The following is a 23083-nucleotide window of genomic DNA, read 5'->3' as shown; positions in this document are numbered from 1 at the left end:
GGATTTCATGGTAAGCGGTATTCAGAGGCGGTTTACCATCTAAGGCTAGTACTCCCCACCTGGCTAGGGCCTGCTCAGCTTGCCACAGCTGCACAAGCCAGTCCCTTCCTTGTCCGCAACTGCCAGCTGGGGGAAACGGCTCCTTGCGACTATGCACCTTGCCCACAGGTGGCAGGGCACATAATCCCTGAGCCACTCACTGTGGGGGTGATCTTTAGCTGGCCCTTGACATCCAGGAGACACGAGTGGGAATTTGAACTCATAGACTCTGGACTCCCAGCCAGGCTCTCCTCCCCACTGTGCTATACCATCTGTTGCATGAGCATACAGTTAACATACAACTGACTTCATAGCACCATGCAGATAACAACTGGCTCACTCTGCATTAGCATAGCTGCTGCAAGCACTCTTGGTTCATTTTTACAAGATAGTTCAACATGCTATCTTGTTCATTAAAAAAATGCATTCATTCCTGACTTTACCTCTTACCACTTCTCCAGGCTGTAAAAAATAAAACAAAACACCTTCCACATTCCTTTTTTGTATCTTTAATTCAGTTGTTGTTGTTAATGTGCCTTCAAGTCAATTTCAACTTATGGTGACCCTATGAATCAGCGACCCCAATAGCATCTGTCATAAACCACCCTGTTCAGATCTTGCAAGTTCAGGTCTGTGGCTTCCTTTATGGAATCAATCCATCTCTTGTTTGGTCTTCCTCTTTTTCTACTCCCTTCTGTTTTCCCCAGTATTATTGTCTTTTCTAATGAATCATGTCTTCTCATTATGTGTCCAAAGTATATGTGTCCAAAGTCAGAGGAAGGCAATGTTAAACCACCTCTGAATACCTCTTACCATGAAAACCCTATTCATAGGGTCACCAAAAGTTGGGATCGACTTGAAGGCATTCCATTTCCATTTTCCATCCATACTCCCTAAGATGGTGAGAGGGAATGACCTTGTCACTTCAGCTGGACCTCTTTTAGGTAAGATTTCTATTTTAATTTCCAATCTGAAATTTTTTTTTAATGGTATGCTGCACACAAGCGTGGTTGATACAATGTATCATGCTTCATGACGTCACTAGGGCCCGCCCCATGATGTCACTAGGGCCCGCCCCATGACATCACTAGGGCCCGCCCCATGACGTCACTAGGGCCCGCCCCATGATGTCACTAGGGCCTGCCCCATGATGTCACTAGGGCCCGCCCCCATTTTCTCAGGTTTTTGGATGGTTCCGACCTGGCAACCCTATTCACATGAGTCCGTTAAATGCCCATTGACAATTATCTGTGCCTTCTGTGATGTATAAATCGATCTGATCCATTTTATAAAATTATCTCCAAAGTCCATTTGCTCTAGAACCTTAAACATAAATTTCCAATTCAAATTATCAAATGCTTTCTCAGCATCCAAGAAAATCAAAGCAGCTTGTATGTCATTTCGTTGTTCTAGATATTCCAACACATTCAAAACATTCCTGACGTTATCACGTAATTGTCTTTTAGGTAAAAACCCCACTTGATCTTCCTGAATAAATTGTTGCAATATTATTTTCATTCTTTCAGCCAAAATCATTGTAAAAATTTTATAGTCATTATTCAGTAAAGATATTGGCCGATAATTTTTTGTTTTAGTTAAATCCTGCTCCTCTTTAGGTATTAATGTTATATTGGCATTTTTCCAACTATCCGGTATCTTCCCCTCTTGTAAAATAGAATTCATTGTATACTGTAAAGGTAGTAAAAGTTCCTCCTCCAAGCATTTGTAATACATTGCTGATAGTCCATCCGGTCCTGGCGCCTTTCCTAATTTAATTTTACTTATAGCCTCAGATATTTCTCTTGACGTAATAGGGCCATTAATAGCTTGTCTCTGAAGATCTGTAATTTTAGGCAAATTCTGTTTGGATATATACTCTTCTATTTTTTCTGAGGGAATTTCCTGACACTTGTACAAAGTTGAATAATATTGATGGAAAACCCTTTGGATTTTTAAATTGTCATCATCTCATCTCCTTCTTGTATCTTTAAAATAATATTTTTTTGTCGTTCTTTTCTTAATTTATATGCTAGCAATTTCCCTGGTTTATTTGCAAATTCAAAAGTCCTTTGTTTAGCAAAATTTAATTTCCTTTCAATTTCTCTAACTGTCAACATTGACACTTGTTTCTGTAACATTTTAATTTGATTTACAGTAGAAGCTTTAGTTGGATTCTTTTTCAATTCTTCCTCTTTTTGTTTTATTTCTTCCAAGATCAATTGCATTTTCTGTTGTTTCTTCTTTTTTAATTCAGAATTACATTTAATAAAATATCCCCTCATAAATGCTTTACTTGTATCCCAAACAATATTTTCATCTGTTCCTTTATGTAAATTGTGTTCAAAAAACTCTTTTAATTTCTTCTTACATTCCTGCACTATTTTATCATTCTGTAATAAAGATTCATTTAGTCTCCATCTAAATCCAAGATTTTTTTTTTTTAAAGTCAATATCACTGGATTATGATCCGAAAAGGTTTTTGGTAACACATCCATCTTGGAAATATCTTTCACTAAATTTTTAGACATCCAAATCATATCAATCCTCGAAAATGTTTTATGTCTTTCTGAAAAGTAAGTAAATTCCTTTGCATTGTCATTTATATATCTCCAAGCATCCACCAATTCTAAATTTTCCATCAATTCGAAACAGATCTTTGGCAATTTGCCCTGTGTCTCTTTAATATTTTTCTCAGAAAGTCTATCCATTTTTGGTGAAATTACCCCATTCCAATCACCCATGACACACCAATGATCATATGCAAACTCTGATAATTTTTCCATAAGTCCAGTATAAAACCTTGTTTTATCTTCATTAGGAGCATAAATGCCCACTATCAAAATTTTTGTACCCTGAATGGTGATTTCAACTCCCACAAATCTGCCACTATCATCCAATAATATCAATTTAGGAGACAATTGTGAATTAATATAAAGAACCACACCATTTTTTTTTGAATCCTGCCGAAATAAATTCTTCACCCAAATTTTTACAAATTAAATATTTAGAATCTTTCTTCTTAATATGAGTTTCTTGTAAACAAATTATATCCAATTTTAATTTTTTCAAATAATGAAATACTTTCTTTCTCTTCTGCGACGAATTGGCTCCATTTATATTCCAAGTTAGATATTTGTAATCCATTTTTAAGCATGTATTTTAGAAAAGTCTATGCCTGTTGCTCCCTTTGATCCATCATCATCCTTTTCTTCCTCTACCTGTTTCTGTTGACTTTGTTTCCCAGGAATTATATCCATATCTTTGAGTTTATCTTCTTCCATGTCTTTTGAAGCTTTTCTCAAGAAATCCCTTGCTTTTTGAACAGTATTTAATCGATACTTCTGTTGTCTAAATGTAAAAATCACTCCCTCTGGAACATCCCATCTAAATTGAATTTTACATTGTTTAAGTTTTTCTGTGAAGAAAGCGTAATCTTTTCTCTTACGTAGAAGCCTAACAGGAATTTCCTTCATCACCTGTATTTCTTTACCGTCAATTTTGAAGACATTGTTAAAATGATGTTGCAAAACCATATCTCTGGTCCTCTTTTTTAAAAAATAAACAAGCACATCTCTTGGGATTTTTTTTATTGTTGCATATCTGGAATTAATTCTATAAACTTTGTCTATTTCAAAATCCATCCGATCTTCGTTCCTGTCGAAGGATTTTGCCAAAACATTAACAATTTTCTCTCTGATATCTTCACCTGTTTCCTCAGGAATTGCACGGAATCTCAAGCAATGTTCTTTATCTCTAAGTTCCATAACAGCAATATAGTCCAAATTTTTTTCCAATTCCATATTTGTAATATCTATTCTATTCTCTAAGGTTTGCACCTTATCTTTAACATTTTTTACATCCTGTGTTAATTGCTCAATGTTATTTTTAATCTCACCCACTTCTGTTTTTATATGATCTTGTAAATCTTTAAAATCCTTTTTCATATTGCAAAATTCATCTTTAAGTTGTTGTCTGTCCTGTTTCATCTTTTGTTTCAACTCCTGTTTAAAATCACCAAATCCCTCCATAATTTTCTGGAACATGTCCAGAAAATTCCTGTGTATCAATTGAAACTCTTCGCTCCAAAACTTTGGCTGTTTTCCTAGTTGTCATTCTTGAAAAAAAAACAAAACCTTTTCTATTATTAGCCAATGTAGAGGCAAACAGTTTCTTTTCTCCCAGCAACAAAAAAGTTAATATTCCAGGCCTGTTTAACCAACACAGTTCTTATCTCCAGCACATTCAGGAATGTAAAACAAATCCAGTTCTCAGCATCCAGCAGTTAGTAAGATACACGAACAGCAGATTCGTTCAAAAAGAAAAAATTTAATCCAAAATAAAAAAAAATATTCTCAGATATATTTCCTTCAAATAATCAAATCATCTTATCTAATAAGTTGCCTCTTATCCATTTAATCTTTGTAATTCCAGCTTTAAGCCAGCTTTTTGTCATAAAAAATAAAGCAGGTTCTTTGAATTGCTCCCTTCTTCCTTAGCTTTGTATAATACGAAAAAAGTGTGAGTCACCCAAGTTTCTGAGTTGCCGATTTGTAAACAAGTCTCTTTTACGATAGTAATTTAAGTTAGTTGATAAGATTTAGACAGAAGGAGGCTAGCTCGTTAAAAACGTTTTTAAAAGAGAAAGAAAAAAACGTCTCGCTTACTTTCAGCACAGCCTGTTGGAAATCCAGACTCTGTCTTCCGCTGCTAGAAATGCCTTCTTATCTCAGGGGGATTCCTGATCAAATCTAGCAATCTACAGCTCGACGGAGTTCCATGGATAATCTCTTCGGTTCCCCTTTTATCTTGGAGAATATTTACGCCAGTCAAAAATTCCTCTTGAGTGGCTTTTAACTGAAATAAGCTTCCTCTGAGATAGAGCTCACTCAGAGACAATCACCAGCCAGCACTCCTTCCGGGAAGTCAACCTCCTTGAATATGATTGAGGCTTACCATTAGTATAACACAGGAAAATTGTGAGACCTACTGGAGATCTCAGTACATGCGATCAGTTAAACTTCCATAACGCACTGACTCCCTATGGCACACATCAAATGTTGTTTAACCGCATCAAAATACCTAGCTATCTATTTATGCTTCCCTCTCTTCCTCCCTTAAAATGACAGTAAATGTAAAAACCAAAATACTGTCACACCAAATGGCTAGATAACTGAAGAAGAATAACAGAACAGTAGAGTTGGAAGGGGCCTATAAGTTCATTGAGTTCAACCCCCTGCTTAATGCAGGAATCCATAGAGCATAGAGCCATTATAAATTGACATAATTAGCAAGAGGGTAAATTCCCTATATGAGAACCAGTGTGGCATAGTGATTAGAGTGTTGGACTACGACCTGGGAGACCAGGGTTCGAATCCCCACACAGCCATAAAGTTCACTGGGTGACCTTGGGCCAGTCACTGCCTCTTAGCCTCAGAGGAAGGCAATAGGAAACCCCCTCTGAATACCTCTTACCATGAAAACCCTATTCATAGGGTCGCCATAAGTCAGAATTGAGTTGAAGGCAGTCCATTTTCATTTTTTCAAATTCCCTATAGTAATCCGAAAGGATGAAAAACACAGCTATCTGATTAAATCCTGGCAGCTGTGGAGGATAGCTGGGCACAAATCAGTAGGGCAAAAAAGATGCTGGACTGTTGACAACTGGTTACTGAGTATCATTTGTATCATTAAAAATAGTTGGATAAATGAGAAGCAATTTTGTTCAAAATCAATATGCACTCAAAAATTGTGTCAAAATAACTGAAACCATAGCAATTATCATTGGTACACTGCAATATTCTTGCATTTGCTTGTGTGTGTTCACTTGATATATTCAGTGGATTGGATCTAGACTTAGCCCTTGTTCACATGTAACAGTAAGCCATATCAGAAATAAACCATGGCTTTACCACAAACAAGCAGTGTGTTGGTGCATGCTGCTCAATCATACTTGCTTTACTGCTCCCTTTCTAGGGGAGCCAAGAAACAAAACCATGGAGTGACTGACTTGGCGTTCCATGCATGCAAAGCAACACTTGTGGTTTGTTTCTTCCAAAAACAGCACAAGTGGTAATTGCAGAATAAAACATGGCTTCCACTCATGGTTTGCTTGGAGAAAAACAAACTATGAGAGCTGGTTTACACATAATGTTAAGTCATATGCTCCATAGTTTGTTTCTTGGTTCTGGAAAGGGAGGAAAGTGTGCAAGATTGACCAGCGTGCATCAACTAGCATGCTGCTCGTCCTTTGTAAGCCATAGTTTGTTTCAGACTATGGCTTACTGTTACATGCAAATGGAGCGTTAGTCATGCTTAAAGCAGACCAACTGAAATCAATGGGATATGGCTAACTTATGTTATATTGATTTCAATGAATCTGCTACAAATGTGGGGAACATTTGGCCCTCCAGCTGTTGCTAAACTCCTATCATCCTTGGCCATTGGACATGCTGGCTGGGGCTCATAAGAGTCTACAATAAGCTTGACTACCAGTACAATCCTAATTGTGTCTTCTCAGAAGTAAGTCCTATTGAATTCAATGAAGCTTACTCCCAGGTAAATGGGGTTAGGATTGCAGCCTAAGTCTGGATCCAACCAGTGTCTATTTTTAGAGTAATAAATATAATTAGTTTTGCATTATAGGCAAAGTTCCATTTGCCTGCTTCTAGGATTTGTACTTTGACTTAGGAGCATGTTTGAGGGAAGAGCCATAGCTCATTGGTAGATCATCTCCTTTGTGTGCAGAAGGCCCCAGGTTCAATTCCTGGCATGTTCAGGTAGGGCCAGGGATGTCCTTAGCCTGAAACCGTGGAGAGCTGCTGCCATTCAGTGTAGACAATACTGTGGTAGATGGACCAATAGGCTGGCTTGATATAAGGCAGCCTCCTATGTTCTATGTTAGAGAACTTTCAAAAGGCAAACCCAAAAGGTTGGAAAAAAGAACAGACAGTCTTAAAAAGTGGCTTAAGGGATAATTAAACACTATAATCCTGCAAAATTATGAAAAGAATTCTATAAGAACATAACTCATCCACCCAATGCAAATTCAGCATGCAGAAACACTCCACCATTGCCTGTTAAATGTTGCGTGAAGATCTTTTAAAAAAACAAGCAAACAAAAAGCCATTTCAAGTGCTGCAGAATGTTTTCTGACATTCGCATGGTAAATACTAAATAGCTGACATTTTCAAGTAATCATTTTACATTAAAGTTTTTCTCTCCCCCCCCCCCCGAAACTACCAAGATGTTAGCATGCAGCATTCTGAAATGTAGTGCTCTGGGCAAGCATGAAGGGATAATGTGAACAGTAGAGAGAAGGAAAAAATCAAAACATTCAAAGGCATGCAGCTGGGTAATTCAATAACCCTTGTATGTGGAGGCATTTCACACCGTAGGACTTTAACTCTGCACTAGTCAGGCTGCCTGTATGTAGCTTTCCCCCTCCCCATTCAATTTACATGCATAGCTGGCCTAGTAGGTGTAAAAATAGACAGGCAGCGCCTGAATTGGAAATGGTCACTGAGTGCTGTCTGCAGTTGCTAAGGTTCCTTTTTGACACAGGGCAGCCAGCAGAAAGAAAACTCTGGCGAGGGGAGTTGAAGAGAGCAAAGTGTAGGAGTAGTGAATATTTGGATTGTTTAAAGTAATCTGCCCCTCTGGAGTGTTCAGGACACTTCAAAGTCAAACCCACTTGCAGGAGTGGAGGACTAATATGGGCAATGCACCTGTATGCCAGGCTTGTCACACAGACAAGGGTGTGAGAGTACAAGGGAATATGCAAGATGTGGATAAAATTCCAGACTACTATGGATGCAGCAATGGAGAAGAGAGTACAGATCCCGAGGCACTGGTAAGTCTAAAGAGAGAACAAAGGGGATAACTAGGCCTATGTGGCTGAATGGAGCAAGTGTGAAGAACACCTCTTGGCAGAACTCTTGGAACCTGCTTGAGTAGCTACTGGAAATGCTAAGCAATAAAATATCAGTGTCTGTGTCTTTAAAAGGTACTTCCAGGTGGACTTAGATGGTAAATGTTGGGGTTCTGGTACTAAGCAAAGTAGCTCCTAGAACATCTTTTCATGCATCTAAAAATCTAAGATTGTAAGTAGCAAAGAAACTGAGCTGAACTGTGACTGGTATGAAAGATTCTGTTTTACCATTTTTTTGTAAGTAGACATTCTGAAAAGAGAATGCACCAATGTCTCATTTGAGAACATAAAATCAATATAGTCCTTTGATGGCCTGTGCTGTTCTGTTAAATATATTTTCCATAGTTTAGGAGATATAAAAAGATTCAGTTATAGAAACTGTTCTTTGCACAGGTCAGTGTGATCTCTCACATTGTGAATGTTTACAATTATTTGGACCAAGACACAGATTTTGAAATGTTGCTTGCGTTATGTAAGAGTAAAAGTGTTGAGCAGCCCAGTCTTACGCATATTTACTTGGAAGTAGGTCTCAGTGAGTTTCAAGTAATTATGTATATAGGACTGCAGTCTTAGAACTTCTAATGGGGGGGTGGAATTGACAAAAATGTATTTCAAATTATTCCACTAGATTATTATATATTGCATATTTCATCAACTATTTCATTATTATATATTGCATATTTCATCAAGTGCTCAAAAGAAGAATTTCTTTGGCATCAGAATGAGCACTCCCCTGTAATATATGGTTATAATTTGCAACTTTGCATCAATGTAATATCATTATGAGGGCCCACATTGTGTGTTTGTAACCTAATCCACATATCTTTGATATTCCACATGTCCCTGGTAGTTACCCAGTAGTGATTTAGCAAAAACTGCTTACATTTTCAGTGTTAATATGACATACATTCTTAATGGTAGATGTGAAAGTAAAGGTGTCCCTGCACTTGTAGTGCAAGTCGTTTCCAACTCTTAGGGTGACGTCTTGCAACGTTTATGAGGCAGACCATATATATGGGGTGGGATTGCAAGTTCCTTCCCCGGCCTTTCTTTACCCCCCAGCATATGCTGGGTACTCATTTTACCGACCACGGATGGATGGAAGGCTGAGTGGACCTCGACCCCTTTTACCGGAGATTCGACTTCCTCCTTTTGTTGGAATCGAACTCTGGCCGTGAGCAGAGCTTTGGCTGCGTTACCGCTGCTTACCACTCTGCACCACAGAGGTAGATGTAAGTTGCAGTTAAAATATGCAAAACTATTTTGGAAATATTTGGATATTTTTGTTGCATTTTTGCATAGTTTTGTTTGTATTGAGAATTCAGAACAATTAGTAGTTTCAGTTTGGAATTTAACAACATTCAAGTTCACATCAGCAGTTGAGTTCGGCAAGAGAAATTGAAAACATTTCTGTAGGAATAACAAAGGAAGGAAGCATTTTTCTTTTTCTTGTTTAGGGAGGGCAGAGAATGCCCCCTGCCTGGAACCCTGGAGGACCGCTGCCAAACATTTGTGTTTTGTTTGGGGGGGGGTAAGGGCCATGGCTCAGTAAGATGAACACTGATGGTTTGCATGCATAAGGTTCCAGGTTCAATCCCTGGCATCTCCAGGTAGAAGATCATGCATCTAAAGATAATCTCATCCCTTTTACACCCAGTCTGCAGGTGAAGGCTTCCTGCAGATGCCATCTTATCAGGAGGTCCATTCCACACAATATAGGAAGTAAACCTTCAATGTTGTGGCACCTACCCTTTGGGATTTCCTTCCCTTAAATATTAGGTGGCACCTCTGTTGTCTTAGTGCCTACTGAAGACCTTCCTCTTGCAACAAGCTTTTAAGTAGAGACCGTTATCCTAGTCTGCATCTGTACTGGAATTTTTTTAAGGTGTTTTGTTTTTAAGTTGTTTTTATTGTTTTATTACTTGTTTACTGCTCTGGCCTCCATTTGGGGGGAAGGACGAGATACAAATTTAATAAATAATAAATAAGGTTGGGCTTTGAGAGAAACCCTTGGACTGCTGCCAGTCAGTGGATGATACTGAGCAAGATGCCCAAATGGTCTGACTAAGTATAAGGCAGCTTCCTATATCATTTCTTTTCTTTTTTGGGATAAATTTTGAACAGACTCTTTCTCCAAAAACGACAAATATATTAATCTTTTGATGCTAGAGCTTACATGAAGTATGATTTCCAGCCATTCCATAATTCAGTTTTCTTATAGAAACTAATGTCATAATAGTTGAAAACATTCATTGTTATATGATTTCAATGACCTTAGTAATTTTAACAAAAAAGGAACACCGAAATGAGTTGGAGGTATTGAGTCTCCTAAATTAGAGATATGTACATAGTCAAAAAAAAGTGCTTAGAAATTTTCTCAGTTCAAATACATTTTATTTATTTCTTTTATTTAACAAAAATTATATACCACTTGATTGTAAATAGAATCTCTAAGTGGTTTACAAAAAATAAAACAAACATTGCAATTGTTTTAAAAGCTAAAAACAGGTATTTAAAAAATCAAATTATAATTAAAATCACCAATTCAGTTAAAAAATATTAAAACACATTTCAACCTCTACATGTCTGGATAGGCTTGCCTAAACAAAAATGTTTTTAGCAGGTGACGAAAAGAGCACAGCAAAGGCACTTGCCTAGTTCCAAAGTGTGAATGCTGCCATGCCAAAAGATAGATTTCTTGTAAGTTCAGAATGAAAATTGTGTACCTGTACCAGTGCCAGTTCTGCAGATCCAAGCAGTTGAGTGGGTGTATATATTAGGAAGGCATTCTCTCAAGTAGAGTAGTCCAAACTGTTCAGGGCTTTATATACTTAGCCCAGTAACACCTTGAACTTGGCCTGGTAACAAACTGGCAACCAGTGCAGGTCTCTGAGTGGAGGTGTTATATGCTGACAGGGTGTCACACCTGTCAGTGACTGTGCTGCAGCACTCTGCACTAACTGCAGTTTCCATATCAAGAGCAAGGGAAGCTCCACACAGAGTGTATTGCGGTTGCCTAATCACGAAGTCGCCACTGTCTGAACTACTGTGGTTAAGCTCTCCTAGTCCAGGAACAGCTGTAGCTGTCATACTAATCACAGCTGGTAAAAGGAGCTTCTGACTATTACATGGGCCTCCAGTGACAAAGCTGGATTCAGAAGCACCCCCAGACTGCAAACCTGCTCCTTCAAGGGAAGTGCAACCCCATCCAGGGCTAGGAATTGACCAGCTTCTCAGAAACGAGAACCACTCGACCACAGTTCCTTTGTCTTGCCAGGATTCAAACTCAGCCTATTTTCACTCATCCATCCTAATACTGCATCCAGACACTGGTCTAGGGCAGCATTTCCTGTACAATAAACAGGAAATGATAATGAAAAACTGCCACTGGATGAAAGATGAAACTATTTGCACCATGTTTGAAACTCCTGTATTAGGACAGAATGGTGTGAACCATGGGATTGTATCAACTATTACTCAGAGTAGACCCAATTAAATTAATGAAACTCAGGTAGTTATAGCCATTAATGTCAATGGTCTATTCTCTGTAAAAGTTATTTGAATACAGCCCACGAGTACCACGTTTTATAGCAGTCAGGTGCAGTACAGCAGGTCTGCTCTATTTTGGGTTCAATATCATTGAAATTAGGTGATACAATTTATTTGGTGCACAGGTTTCATTTGGAGTAGAGGCAGTATGGTGATGGTTGAAATGCTGTGAGATGGCATGCAGGTGCGTTATCCTAAGCCTTTTCTCCCAATGTGCCAATATCTGCTTATTAAAAGCTTCAAATAACTAATGTCTGGGCTGCTGCAGTTATGCATTTGTTGTGGTGGTATTGCCCTATCCTGCTGACATAATTAATGTGCTGACATAAAGTCAAGTATCAGCTTGCAGAGGTGCTTAACATGAGGCTTTCCAGATGTTGTTGGATTCCCAGTAGCCCCAGCCAGTGATCAGGGATGATAGGAATTGTAGGCCAACTTCTGGAGGGCCTTAGGTTAGCCATCAAACAAATTCTAGTGTTATGCTGCCAATGTGCTTGTTGCATCAGTTACTTATTTGGAAATACAAAGAATAAGCTACAAGGATGATAAAGGAACTTGAAGACAAAATATAGGAAGATAAATTTTTTAAATTGTGTTTTAAATTGTTTTTAAAAGATGTGTTTTAAATTTGTATATTTGTTTTTAATGTTTTTAGTTACTCTAAACCTCCCAGAGAGCTTTGGCTATGGGGCGGTATACAAATATAATAAATAAAATAATAAATAAATAAAATAAAATAAAATAATAAATAAACTGAGGTTTCTTCTTGTCTGCTTCTGCTGCACACACAAATTCTTGGATTGGATTCTTTCCACATGCGAACATTGTGCAGTTGTGGATGCAGGAGATTTTCTGCCCTCCCCTGTCCCCAACAGCCACGTATGTATGGAGAAGGGGGTATTGCGCAAGCAACACTTTCTCCTTCCATAGACTGTTCCTTGTTGTATCACAGGCCAGCTGATGTGTTTGGGATTGAAATATGAAGTCACAGAAGAACTCTAATTCAATATCATTTCAATTTAAGCATAAATTGAAAAGAATTGCTTTAAACCCAAGCAGCAACACAAAAGCTTTGAGTTGGATCCAAGTTCTGGTGAAGGAGCTTTCTCTGTTGAAGGACATTCTTCTGCACCCAACCCCTTATAGTTTGCAGTAAATTTCTTCTTTATTATACAGCCACAAGAGTGGCTGTATACTATAGTCAGCATAGATTTTTCGCATTCTGCCATGTTAAATTGAAAATACCCCACATGCCATTCTGATACTTCCCATAAGCTCATTTCAAAACAAAACCTTACAAAACTTATAGTCCTGAACTCAGAAATGCTTGCTTAACAACCCTCTAAATTTTCATGGCAATACACAAAATAGTCAGAGAGAGCCGAGAGTTCAAAGTGTAAAAAGATAAAAAAAGCCAGACCCCTTTTGGACTTTTTTCTGTCAGAGTTCTCATAATTTCTGGCAGTCACCCACCTTATTTCCACAGATGACCCACATGTTGCAGGGCCTCCACTCAAGCCCTTAACAGGCATGTGGGGGGAGGAGGCTGGATGGCCACCTAACTGGGATGCTGTAGTATTGGGTTTCCTGCGTCTGCAGTGGGTTGGACTAGATGACTATAGAGGTCTCTCCCAACTCCAGGATTCTATTCTAGGATTGTATCTCTCCAGTGTTTCATGGACTACCAGTCCATGTACTTCCTTGAGTGCAATACAGAGGGCTGGCTTTGACCTCTGCCTGAGTCTGACATATCAGAGAATCATTTGCTGGTTGTTAAAATCTTCAGCAGAGACCCTGTTCCTACACATTCCAGATAACAGCCTAGCTGTTAGTTATTTGCGGCCTATTGCCGAAATAAACACAGACACCATTCATTGGGTTAAATATGGGCCACTTTATTAAAAACAGGTCAATTATGACCAATGAATCTGCAGAGGGACAATCCAGTGCGGGGAATTCTGCTGATCCAGGCGAAGCCTGCTTGCAGCTATGGGGCAACCAAACCTTGCCTGAGCCTGGGGCTGCCCTGTGCCAGGCCCCAGCTCCGGCCACACCCTGTGGATGTGTAGGGGGTCCAACCCGCATCACTGCCCCCCGGAGCCGTAAAACTCAGAGCGGATGAGGCACGTTGGCCCCAAAAGCGGCCCGTGTTCTGCCCCCCCGGGCTGTATAGCCCAGAGCTGCAGGCCCCCAGACCGCCAATCACCCCCAAAGGTGCCTAAAGGTGTCACCTAGCTGCCCTTTCCCTTTTAACCTTTCCCCAGCGCTTCCTTGCCACAAAAAGGGGACAAGCCTCTGCTTAGTCTCCCTTTACCCCACATCCGATAAGAATCCGGTGCACACCCCTCTGCAGGTCCATTAAGAAGATGTCATTGCCCCCGTCAGTCAAGTGCACGCCATCTGGCCTAAACAACTCCAGCCTATCTTGCTTGATCTCTGGGTGGTGTATGACAGAACCCCCCAGGCCCTTGATGGCCCTCTGAATCTGTCTATTAACCTTCTTCCGTGTCCTGTCCATTCCCCGTGGGTCATCAGCCCACTTCCACGTCCTGCGCGGCAGGATGTCAGACCATACCAAGTGCACCCCCGGCCAGCGCTGCGCGATGGCCCGGAGGTCACTACCTGCCTGTTCGATTAGGGCCTTGCCCTTCAACAGACCCAAATCGTTACCTCCCAGGTGGATGACCAGCACCTGGGGCATTGCCCCGTCCCCAGCCGACTGGAACAAGGAAGGCAGGAGGCCGTCCCAACTCATCCCCCGTCGTCCCAGCCACCGCACTGAGGCCCACTGACTGAGCCCCAGCTGCGTTCCAATACGGGACTTTGCCGCCCTGCGGCCTGCCCAGAAAATCATGCTGTGGCCACAGAGGAGGATGCTCACTTGTTCCGATCTTTCCCAGCAGCCTGCCAAAAACGACAACAATTGCCATTAGCCGCTGGCCTCATGCATCTCCGTTAGTGGTCTAACATACGTCCTATATGCATCCGAGGACCACCTGCCCACTGCCTGTAGCTGCCCCTTGGAAAAACCCAGGTGGGCGGCCGTGGAGGCTGCTCCTATCCGGAAGGAGTGTGTCCCGAACTTGCGGGCATCCACACCAAGCCGCTGGAGTGCTGCCTTTGTCACCGACCAAAACTGATACTTGGTAAGGGGCTGGAGGTCCCTGTGCCTGAATAGGTACCCTGGCTGCAGCCCCCGGGCTGCCAGAAAAATGCGTAGGGCCCTAACCGGGCAGAGCTCCTCCTGTTGGCATGGGAATAACACAATCAGGCGACCCTTCTGGTGTTGGTCCGTCTTTGACTGCCTGAGTTGCAGGCAGACCCCCTCTGCCTCCCAGCTGAGATCAGAAACCAGGAGGGCCCGGAGGGAGCTATCTGTCTTAGAACCTGCCACCACCTCCCCTATTCGGAAGGCCCCGAAGAACAAGGTGAGGGCCACGGCATGGTATAGCAATGCCTCAAATTGGGACGAACATAGCACCCTCCACTGTCCCTGCAGCCCCAACAGTAGCTCTGGGGAAAAGGGGGAGCGTGCATCCGGTGTGTGCGGTCGCTCACGGGACCACCCTTCCAGCATCCGGCGGACCCTAAAGTCACCGGAGTAGTCTTGGAAGCCCCGTGCTTTCCCTAGGAAGGATAGACCTGAGAGCTTACCTCTGATGGTCCTGACTGAAAGCCCCCTCCGCTTCCCTTCCACGAAGAACTCCATGAGATGCTCCACGGGGATGGGCCACTCCTGGGTGTAGCCTCTGGACTCCCTGAAGGTTGCCAGGTCCCTACCTGCCCCTTGGTAGCTGGCCAAAGTGCTGGGTGCCACAGACAGGCTTATGGCCCGTTCCGATTCGGTCCTCCAATCTCCCATAGCGCTGGGGGTACCACGTCCGGCTGAGCCCTTGCCCACGGCGCCAGCTGGTGAAATCTCTCCATCTGGTTCCGTGATAGAGCATCAGCAATGCTATTATCAATACCCGGGACATGGCGCGCCAGGAACTGTATATTATAGCGAAGACATTGGAGCACAAACACCCGGACCAGCCGCATAACCTTGGGGTTTCTAGAGGACAGGGTGTTGATGACATGCACCGTGGGGAGGTTGTCGCACCAAAAGTGGACTGAGGAATTGCCCAGTCTGTCAGGCCAAAGGTGTACAGCCACGACAATGGGGAAGAACTCCAAAAGGGTCAGGTCTCTGGTTAGGCCAGCCTGCGCCCAGTTCTGTGGCCAGCTGCCATGACACCATGAGTCATGGAAAATGACCCCAAAACCACAGGAACCTGAGGCATCGGAGCTCACCTGTAGCTCCGCTTCCAACAGGCGATCCTTTCTCCATAAGGAGACCCCATTGAATTCCCGCAGGAAGGTGGACCAAACTGCCAGGTCCTCCTGGAGAGCGGCTGTAACACGTGTGTGGTGGTGGGGGCGTGATAGGCCCGCCATGGCGTCATACACACGCCACAAGAATGCGTGCCCGGGTGCTACCACCCTGCATGCAAAGTTCATATGGCCTGCCAGCTGTTGAAGTGTGGCCAATGTCACCTTCTTCGCCCCAACCACCTCTGAGATTTTCCCCTTAAGGTCCGCCAGCTTATCCAGCGGGAGCCTGCAGCATTGGGCTACTGTATCGATCTCTATGCCCAGAAAAGTGAGGGTAGTGGACGGGCCCTCAGTTTTCTCAGCCGCGAGGGGAACACCCAGTTCCCCCGCCATCCCCGCGAACTGCTCCATAAATGCCTGACAGGCGCCCGAGTCTGCAGGGGCCACAAACAGGAAGTCGTCCAAATAGTGCACCACTGATTGCCGGCCTGCCCGTCTCCTGACTTCCCACTCCAGGAAAGAACTGAAGCGTTCAAAAACAGAGCATGAGATGGAGCAGCCCATAGGCAATGCCCTATCCACATAGTATTTGCCCATGAAGGCAAAGCCTAACAGCTCAAAATCCCGTGGGTGCACAGGGAGGAGACAGAAGGCTGATTTGATGTCACACTTTCCCATGAGGGCGGCCATCCCGCAGTCCCTAACCATGCGAACCGCACAGTCGAATGACGTGTAGTGGACAGAGCAGAGGTCTGATGGGATGAAGTCATTTACTGACCCAACCTGGGGAAAGGACAGGTGGTGTATAAGGCGAAATTCGCCTGGTGCCTTCTTGGGCACGAGGCCCAGCGGGGAAACTCTGAGTGAAGGGATGGGTGGTGCCGCGAAGGGGCCCAGCACGCGGCCTGCCATGACCTCCTTTCCAATTTTCTCCCCCACGATCGATTCCATGCCCGCCACTGATTTGAGGTTGCGGGACATGAAGGGGTGCCTGGGACCCAAATAGGGAATCTGGAAACCCTCTGTAAAGCCCTGTAGCAAAAACTGGGCGTCTTGGACACGGGGGTAACGGCAGAGCAAGCGCTGGAGTTCGGAGAGTTTAACTGGACTGGGGCCCCTTTCCTTGAGCTGCGCTAGCAGCTCCCGGTCTCCTTGCGCCAGTTGCGTCCCTGTTCCCACCTCTGAAGGGGCGGCCCCTGGGGCAGGCAGCGCAGGAGTGCGGACCCCCGCATATTGCGCACTCGTGTCAGAACCTGCAGGGGTTACGACCACAGTGGCCTCGGGAGCTGAACTCCCAGCAGAGCAGGCGGGGTTGAACCCCCTGCCCCGCAGGCCCGCGGGAAGGAGCTGCTGCTGCCTGGCGGGCCAAGAGGTGGCCGCTGTTTGTTCTGTCCCCGGCTATGGGCTTGGAGTGTGACATAAACTGTAGCCACAGGTCCGCTTCCTTTTTGTCCCAGGGGAGGGAGGTATCAAAGGCCGCCCTCATACGAAACGCTTCATCATAGGTGAGCCATGCTGCCCCCTGGAACTCGGAATAGCCCCGATATACTATATCGAGGTATTTAATCAGAATAGGGCCCCTCTGTGGCTGTTTCTGCATCAGCACCCCCATGTATGTCAGAAATGCGGGCAACCAATTAGCCCAAGTGCGTTCAATGCGCCGCCTCTTGGGCTTGTCAGGTTCTGCCTCTTCACCCTTATCCTTCTCCCTCCTCACTGGTTCCCTGTATAGAAGTGAGAATAAGTCGACGTACTCCCCCTTCCAAATTTTTTCTTTTGTAGCGGGCAGCAGGTGAAAGCCCAGTGGGGCTGATGTCTCCCCAAACGGTATAGCCCCTTCCCTCACTGAGCCCAAAGGGTCAGCGTCCTCTGCCGGGGGGGGAACCGACCAGGAGGGCTGAGCCCCCACTCCCATCCCTGTTCTGGCCGTGGACTGCCAAACCTGCTCACAGGCCACCCCTAGGGGAGGCAGTTGTTGTGGTGTGCCATGCCCCACCCCCATGGTGATCCCCGCTTGCCCATACTGCTCGGTTTCAGCTGGTGGGGAAAAGGACCAGTATGGAAACCCCCACGGGGGCCAACCCCACTGGGGCTGCCTCTGTTGTTGTGCTGCCCAGGGAGACTCACCCCCTGTGTTGTCTGCTGAAGGCCCATGCATGGGCTGTGGTCCTGGGGCTGCATGTGCATACAATGCTGCTCCTGCTTCTGCACCGGGCTCTCTTGCTGTGGCCCTACTAGGCCCTGCCTCCAGCGCGTCCAGTCGCGCTAAGATAGAATTAATAGCCGCAGCGTTAGCCCCGCCAACTGGACATTGCACTTTCTCCCGGGGCCGCTTGGGGGGTGGTTCCTTAGTTCTCCCAGTTGCCGGCTGGGCAGAGCCCCTCTCCAGGGCTTCTAATCTAGCCAGTATAGTGGTCCATGGTATGCCTGCCCCTTGTCCCCCATCCTCTGCAGCTGGGGGTGGGCGTCTACCCTCTGCCCTGGGGGCCCTTCCCTTCCCTTTTGGCCCACCCTGACCTTTTTTAGGTGGCATCCTGAGCTAGAGTGTAGCTGGGTCTAATCTCACTAACGACCCCCAAGGCCTATGCCCGTTGTGGCCGCAAGAGGGACGATGCCTCCTGCAGCAATGAGAGGTGGCAACGAGAGGGGGCCCAGCACCCTCACCGTCCGCTCCAGTCCCCTGCCTATGGGTCCCTTTTTCTGACCCCCACAATCCTTGCTACCTGGGCCGCTAAGCGACCAGTGTGGGTGAGGGGCTGAGAAACTTCCCACTGGGGTCCCCTGGGTAGTGTTAAAGGAAAAAGAACGCGGCCACAAGGCCGCCTCGCCTGAGTTCCGCCGCTGCTGCGCTGGAGGGTTTCCCGAGGCCTAGGGCTCTCTCCGTCGCTGGATGGCCGCTGCCGTCACACCTCCGCTGCTGCTGGATGGCTAGGGCTCTGCTGCCCCACCGGGTCTGCCGATGCCTCCTGCAGGCCGCACTTCCGTAGCCGGATGGGCGCTGGGCGGCCGCTGCCGCCACCCTCTGCCCATGGATGGCCTCCTGCAGGCCGCACCTCCGCAGCTGGAGGGCCTCCCGAGGCCTAGGGCTCACCACTGCCCCAGCACGGAGCTCCACCGCACCACAGCCGCGCCGCTCGGCAATCGCGGCGCGCTGACCGCTCCTCGCCGCCGCCCCCGCCGCCCCAAGGCCCGGGCCGCAGGAGTCCGGAGAAGCCGCGCGCGTCGGCGGGCGACCCGAGCTGGGTCGTGCCGCCGATGCTGGAGCCGTTCGAAAATCACCCGTTTAAAATTGCCGCCGAAATCACAGTGAGGGTGAGCCGTGTCGCGCCGCCGATGCAGGAGCCGCTCGAAAACAACCGTTTAAAATTGCCGCCATAATTCACAGTGAGGGTGGGCGGCTGGCGGTACGGCCTTAAATGGCTGTCTGCCGCCCCGCCTCCTGGCTGCATGCTACATCAGCGCACCAGCGCGCTGCGTGCACGCCCCCTCACTAAGATGGCGGCTCGGCTGCGGCCGCAAAACACGTCCCTTCGCCCGGTAAGTTCCGGGCGCGGAACGGGGGTTCCTTGATGAAATCAGTGTAAAACATCAACATCCACTTAAGCCCATTACAAATGGCAAATCAAGGGGATTTCGCATAGAATAGCATATCAACGTCTTTATCCCTTTATAGAATATATATTTGTGAGTGCAGTGCAATGTAAAATAAATCATAATGTTGCCTTACCAAAAGTCTTAAACCTCATAAAATCAGGAATTATTAGGATCTCAAATGTGTATTACTATAAAAAATTATTTCCAAGTGAATAATTCCAGTTTTTGAGAATAGTCTCTGAAATCAGCCAAGAAGTCAATTGAGTCAAAATTGTAGGAGTTGCCTCAATGTGACTGTATTAAGCTTAAACTATAGGAAGGCATAATAAAATATGCAGTAAGTTATTTCTGGATAAAATTTTAATATGCCACATTGCTCCTAATTTCTGCTGTTCAACTAGAGATTCTTGTAGTCTAAAACTCTATGGATGGTTGTGAGCAGTGAGCAGTGAAGTGGCCAAGTTTGCTGACGACACTAAATTGTTCAGGGTTGTTAAAACAAAAAGGGATTGCGAAGAGCTCCAAAAAGACCTCTCCAAACTGAGTGAATGGGCAGAAAAATGGCAAATGCAATTCAATATAAACAAGTGTAAAATTATGCATATTGGAGCAAAAAATCTTAATTTCACATATACGCTCATGGGGTCTGAACTGGCGGTGACCGACCAGGAGAGAGACCTCGGGGTTGTAGTGGACAGCATGATGAAAATGTCGACCCAGTGTGCGGCAGCTGTGAAAAAGGCAAATTCCATGCTAGCGATAATTAGGAATGGTATTGGAAATAAAACAGCCGATATCATAATGCACCATAAATCTATGGTGCGGCCGCATTTGGAATACTGTGTACAGTTCTGGTCGCCTCATCTCAAAAAGGATATTATAGAGTTGGAAAAGGTTCAGAAGAGGGCAACCAGAATGATCAAGGGGATGGAGCGACTCCCTTACAAGGAAAGGTTGCAGCATTTGGGGCTTTTTAGTTTAGAGAAAAGGCGGGTCAGAGGAGACATGATAGAAGTGTATAAAATTATGCATGGCATTGAGAAAGTGGATAGAGAAAAGTTCTTCTCCCTCTCTCATAATACTAGAACTCGTGGACATTCAAAGAAACTGAGTGTTGGAAGATTCAGGACAGACAAAAGGAAGTACTTCTTTACTCAGCTCATAGTTAAACTATGGAATTTGCTCCCACAAGATGCAGTAATGGCCACCAGCTTGGACGGCTTTAAAAGAAGATTAGACAAATTCATGGAGGACAGGGCTATCAATGGCTACTAGCCATGATGGCCGTGCTGTGCCACCCTAGTCAGAGGCAGCATGCTTCTGAAAACCAGTTGCCGGAAGCCTCAGGAGGGGAGAGTGTTCTTGCACTTGGGTCCTGCTTGCGGGCATCCCCCAGGCACCTGGTTGGCCACTGTGAGAACAGGATGCTGGACTAGATGGGCCACTGGCCTGATCCAGCAGGCTCTTCTTATGTTCTTATGTTCTTAAACCTGTGTTTCTTAACTATGAGAAACTGTATATTCCTGTGGAGTACCAGGGTAGCCAGTAGAAGGCATTCTGTTTTCATGGAGAACATTTTTATGACTTGCATTCAAGTAGTTATCTGACAATGCCATAGATATAAGCAGATTTTTTCTTATATAGTGCATAAAGGAAGGGGTGGGATGTAGAAGTGTACGCAGTTCACTTGAATCTTGCCGTCCTTATACTTGACTTGTGCCCCCGTAATCTGGATTTCCAGTGCACCAAACAGTTTACCATCCAGAGATAGTTCCATATTTTCCTGGCTCCTTCACATGCATTTTTACCCCTTTCCCCAGTTTCAATGCTGAGTGGTCTCCTAGCCACGTTTTTTGAATTTTGTGTGGCTACTCAAATGACAGCTGAAGGTTGGAAGGTCCCTGGCAGTCCTGCCAATTTGGCCGCACAATCTCTGTTCCTTAATCTTTGGCATCTACTATTCTATACTATAACAAGAAAGCAATGAATTTTAAGCAATGCTGCCTGTAGCAGGTCCTCCCTCTACTTGCTTTAACAAAACAAAAAATGGATAAGTGCACAGTCACTAGGAGGTAGAAAGCCAGAGTCCCTATAAGGGAATTCTCCTTTTGTTTTTACCAGGGCATTCTAAGGCTACTTCTTATCAGTCATAGAAGTAATCAGATTTTGTGATTTGGCAACAGTAGATGAGGAACACAAGTTCTGGCAACAGATGTCTATGTTAATCACATTAAATCTGCCATCTTAACTTTTTCTTGCTATTTTTAAATAATGGTTTGTTTTATTATGAACTTATTTGCTGAGGCTGATTTTGTTAGTATTTGCAGAGTGCCTTAAAACAGCACCCCCTGCTTTCAAAGCAAAACATGAAAACTGTAAGCTCCATACCTTTATTCTGAATTTGAAAGCAAATAACTTGCAGTTTTAAATTACCTATCAAGTAAGCATTTTTCAGAGTCATGTAATATGTTTTCTTCTGGCTTGGGTAATATGATCTTAGTTCTCAGCGTGCAACCTGAAAATTAATGTGACTTAGAAGTATGGCTGACTCTCTGTTGCCAAATCCAGTGGGCATGTTAAGACATTCCAGGGATCCTTAAGTGTTGGCTGACCCTAGTACCATAAGCACAACAAGAGACAAACACGTTAAGGTGGATTAAGGACAGTTTTAGCTTGTAACTATGGAGACTTCATGTTGTAAATTAATGGCATGAAAAGAAATGCAAGATAGATAATGGTGGTTTGAATAGGTGAGACACAAAAATACTTTATAAAATCAATATCCAGAATTAGAAATGTGGATCAACATTTAAATTGATAGATACTCTTAATTTATCTATAAAAAGCAACTAGTACAGGAAAGCATACCATTATTTATTTGGTTTTCTCAGTGGTAGAGAACTTCAGGCCTGGGGTATGAATGTAGCCCTCACTACTCTATCTGGCCTTTGGTACTCTTCCCAGGATGAAACCCCCTTCCTAGTCCTTTGCACTCTCCTGATTGTTTTTGGATGGCTTGAATGTGTCCTTCACCTCTGAGAACATTGCTGGATTGTCTGGATGGGAAATAAGAGGGGTATATGAGTATATATTAGGGTTGCCGGGTCGGAACCATCCGAAAACCTGAGAAAACGGAGGCGGGCCGTAGTGACGTCACGGGGCGGGGCCCAGCGATGTCACAGGGTGATGTCATGGGGTGAGCCTCAGCGATGCTATGGGGTGGGCCCTAGTGACATGCCCTTTCCCGCAACCCAGCCAGCCAGCACGCCAGCCAGCCAACTCACGTCGTACCTGCTCCAAGTTCCTCCCTCATGTTCTCTCTCCTATTGCGCCGCTGCTGAGGAAGCCTGGGCTCTCATTGGGCCTCAGGGGCAGGCAATGAGAATGTGGGGTGGTGCTTGTTGGGAAAGCTAATGGAGTCCTTCCCCCTCCCCAGCTTGGTGGGTTGTTGTGCTGCCAGGGTGGGTGGCACAATGCACGTGCGTGCAAAGGAGAGAGAGAGAGAGAGAGAGAGAGAGAGAGAGAGGCAAAGGAAGGAGGCATTGAACCAGGTAGAAGCAAGGGGGGAATTAGCGTATGTGTGTCTGGAAGCTAGGACATGCATGCGCGGCTGGGTGGGCATCCACAAAAGCTGGAGATTCAGGGACATGCGGGTGAGTA

General features: G+C 44.7%; 1 protein-coding gene across 31 annotated transcripts in view; it reads left to right on the top strand.

Annotated features, from left to right (window-relative positions):
- The window catches only part of ANK2 (ankyrin 2), a 568387-nt gene that overhangs the window by 301733 nt on the left and 243571 nt on the right, over positions 1 to 23083 (top strand). For 23 of the 31 annotated variants that reach the window (XM_061585319.1, XM_061585314.1, XM_061585316.1 and 20 more), the window contains exon 1: positions 7542 to 7888. The exons of the other annotated variants lie outside the window; for them this stretch is intronic. In XM_061585319.1, the coding sequence (XP_061441303.1) occupies positions 7751 to 7888 (138 nt within the window). In that variant the 5' untranslated portion in view covers positions 7542 to 7750. Of the gene's footprint in view, positions 1 to 7541; positions 7889 to 23083 lie in introns of those variants that run through there. 31 annotated transcript variants of the gene reach the window in all.

Source organism: Rhineura floridana, chromosome 9, assembly GCF_030035675.1.
Source record: "Rhineura floridana isolate rRhiFlo1 chromosome 9, rRhiFlo1.hap2, whole genome shotgun sequence".
In the NCBI taxonomy this organism is placed as follows: domain Eukaryota; kingdom Metazoa; phylum Chordata; class Lepidosauria; order Squamata; family Rhineuridae; genus Rhineura; species Rhineura floridana.
Note: the sequence above shows the minus strand (reverse complement) of the source record. Positions and strands in the feature narration are given on the sequence as shown.